This window comes from Cystoisospora suis (genome assembly GCF_002600585.1).
Source record: "Cystoisospora suis strain Wien I chromosome Unknown contig_6375, whole genome shotgun sequence".
Taxonomy (NCBI): domain Eukaryota; phylum Apicomplexa; class Conoidasida; order Eucoccidiorida; family Sarcocystidae; genus Cystoisospora; species Cystoisospora suis.
The window spans coordinates 1492-3761 of NW_027159164.1; the positions used below are offsets into that span (position 1 = coordinate 1492).

Genomic DNA, 2270 nt, shown 5'->3' on the forward strand with positions numbered 1-2270 from the left:
CTCACTCTTTCTTTCTTTTTCAGTACCTGTTGTTGTGTTTCGGCAGTGATCCATTGTTTAAGTTCTTTTTCGTTCCAGTTCATGAGGAGTTTGAACTTATCGATTTCTTCATTCTTCTTGAGAAATTCTTCTTGTACGGCTAAGAGTCGATCTTCGAATCGATTCACTTCAGCATCGAGTTGTTTGATTTGGCTAGCGATTTTGCCTGTATGTCTTTCATGTAGATCAGAGATATGCCTTTCGGACTGAATGGAGTCAGTTTTCGCCTGTTGAATCTTCTCGATATTTTTGAGCTCGGCAAGAAGATTCTTAAGATGCACCTCCATCATCTTTGTGCGGTCTTGTCTCTCAGCTATTTGGCTGTTGAGGTATCTTATTTCGCCACGAGATTTCACTATATCTTCATGGAGCCGGCGATTCTCTTCATTTGCAAAAGGAGGCAAAAGATCCGCATCATCTAAAGGCGAAGGAAACGAAGAAGATGAGGGAGGGGCCGGTGCTGCTGAAGAGGGATGGAAAGAAAAAGAAGAGAGAGGGATATCTGAAGGAAGAGAAGAAGAAGAATGAGAAGAAGTAGAGGAAGGAGGTGGAGGGTTTAGTAAAGAAGGGGGTGGGAGATGAGACTTTTCATTCTCTTGTTTTCCGAGCTCTCTGATTTGCTCTTGGAGTTGTCGATGGCATGCTTCTTCTGTTTCTTTATAACGAGCGATAGGAGAAATCGAGATATCTTCTTCTTCTTCTTCATCTTCTGCTTTGAGGAGAAGAAGTGGCTGTTCTGAAGGAGATAGGGGGGGTGAGCCGTCAGGATGAGAAGCAGACGGAGGCTCTTCATCTTTTTCTTCTTCGTCTAATTCGATGGACACATCGTCAACAGGTTCTCCGAAACTATGGTGGTATCTTTTCAGGTGTACAGACACCCCATCTTGCTCTTCTATCCTAGCCAAGTCTCTTACAGGTTCTCCGAAACTATGATGATATGCACGGGATAGAAAGAGACTTCTCTCTTCTTCTTCTTTGTCGTCCTCTTCTTTTCTTTCTCCATTACTGTCCGCCTTCAAAGAAAAAGAATCTTCTCCATCTTTCTCTTCTTCTTCTTCTTCTCGGCTCTCGTCGCTTCGTCGATCTCCATGAAGATCTCCTTCTCCCTGTGACATCGCTCCTTCTTCCTCTTTCTTTTTCTCTTCTTCCATTTCATCTTGTTCGTTCCTTTCTTCGCTCTTTTCTTCGTCTTCATCCCCCTCTCGCTTCCTTTCCTTGTGTTCTCCTTCTTCTTCATCTTCATCCATCTCCATCTTCTTTTTCATTTGATCCAACAAGACCTCTTTCTGACTGAGGGAGATCCGATCAATGAAGTTGTCATACCCAGAGCAACTATCCGTGCTACATCGTCTTTCTTCTCCTTTGTAAGACACTACGTTTCTTCTCTCTTCTTCATCTTCATCTTGATCTTCTTCTTCTTCTTTATCTTGTACATCTCTTTCTCCATTGGCGCCTTCGATATCCTTCCGGTCTTCCTTCTCCATTGAACTTGCATCATCAGTTCTTTCTTCTCTCCTTCCTTCTCCTGTCTCGTCTCTTTCCTCTTTCTCTCCTCGTCTCCCCCTCCATGGATCTTCACTTCCTTCATAATGAGGATCTTCTGAGAAAGCCCGGAGATCTGAAGAAGGAAGAGAAGGTCTATTTGCATCACTCGTCCTAGAGTCAAAGGGAGAAAAAGAAGAAGAGAGAGGCAACCCTCCTTCTTCTTCTTCTCTCCCCCTTATTGTATCATTGGGTATAGGTTGGAGATTCTTAGACTGAAGAGAAGTCTCTTCTTCTTCTTCTTTCTTCTCCTCCTCCTCCTGTTGTGAGGGATGAGGAGGACAATCCCCCTCCATCTATAAGCCGAGGGGAGAGAGAGAAGACTCTTTTTCAAAGACAGAGAAGAAACCTAGATGCCTGTAAAGAGAAGAGATGAGGTATCGATAGTGAAGAAAAAAGTCGTAGAAGAAAGGTGAGAAAGGATGAAGAGCATCATGTCTTCTTTTAGTTCGCTTATGAAGAGGGAGGAAAGAGAATGAGAAAGGACAGATGGCCTTTGTGCTTGTTTTGCTGCATACTAAGAAGAGATTGAGAGGGGGGGAAAAGGAAAAAAGGAGAAGCCTAGACGACGGAGGGAGATGAGAAAGCGACTGAAGGGAGAGACAGAGAGAGAGAGAAAGATGGAGAAGCTTACAGCACAGAAGGTAATAGAAAGAGAAGACACGAAGAGAAAGAGAGAAATCACATAG

General features: G+C 43.6%; 1 protein-coding gene across 1 annotated transcript; it reads right to left on the minus strand.

The window, feature by feature from the left end:
* Positions 1-26: 26 nt before the first annotated feature.
* CSUI_009940 (flagella associated protein) lies at positions 27-2245 on the minus strand (the record flags this gene model as incomplete). The annotated part of the gene is made up of 1 exon (XM_068070048.1): positions 27-2245. A coding segment is annotated over exon 1 (1851 nt), but the record flags the coding sequence as incomplete, so codon positions are not given.
* Positions 2246-2270: the final 25 nt, after the last annotated feature.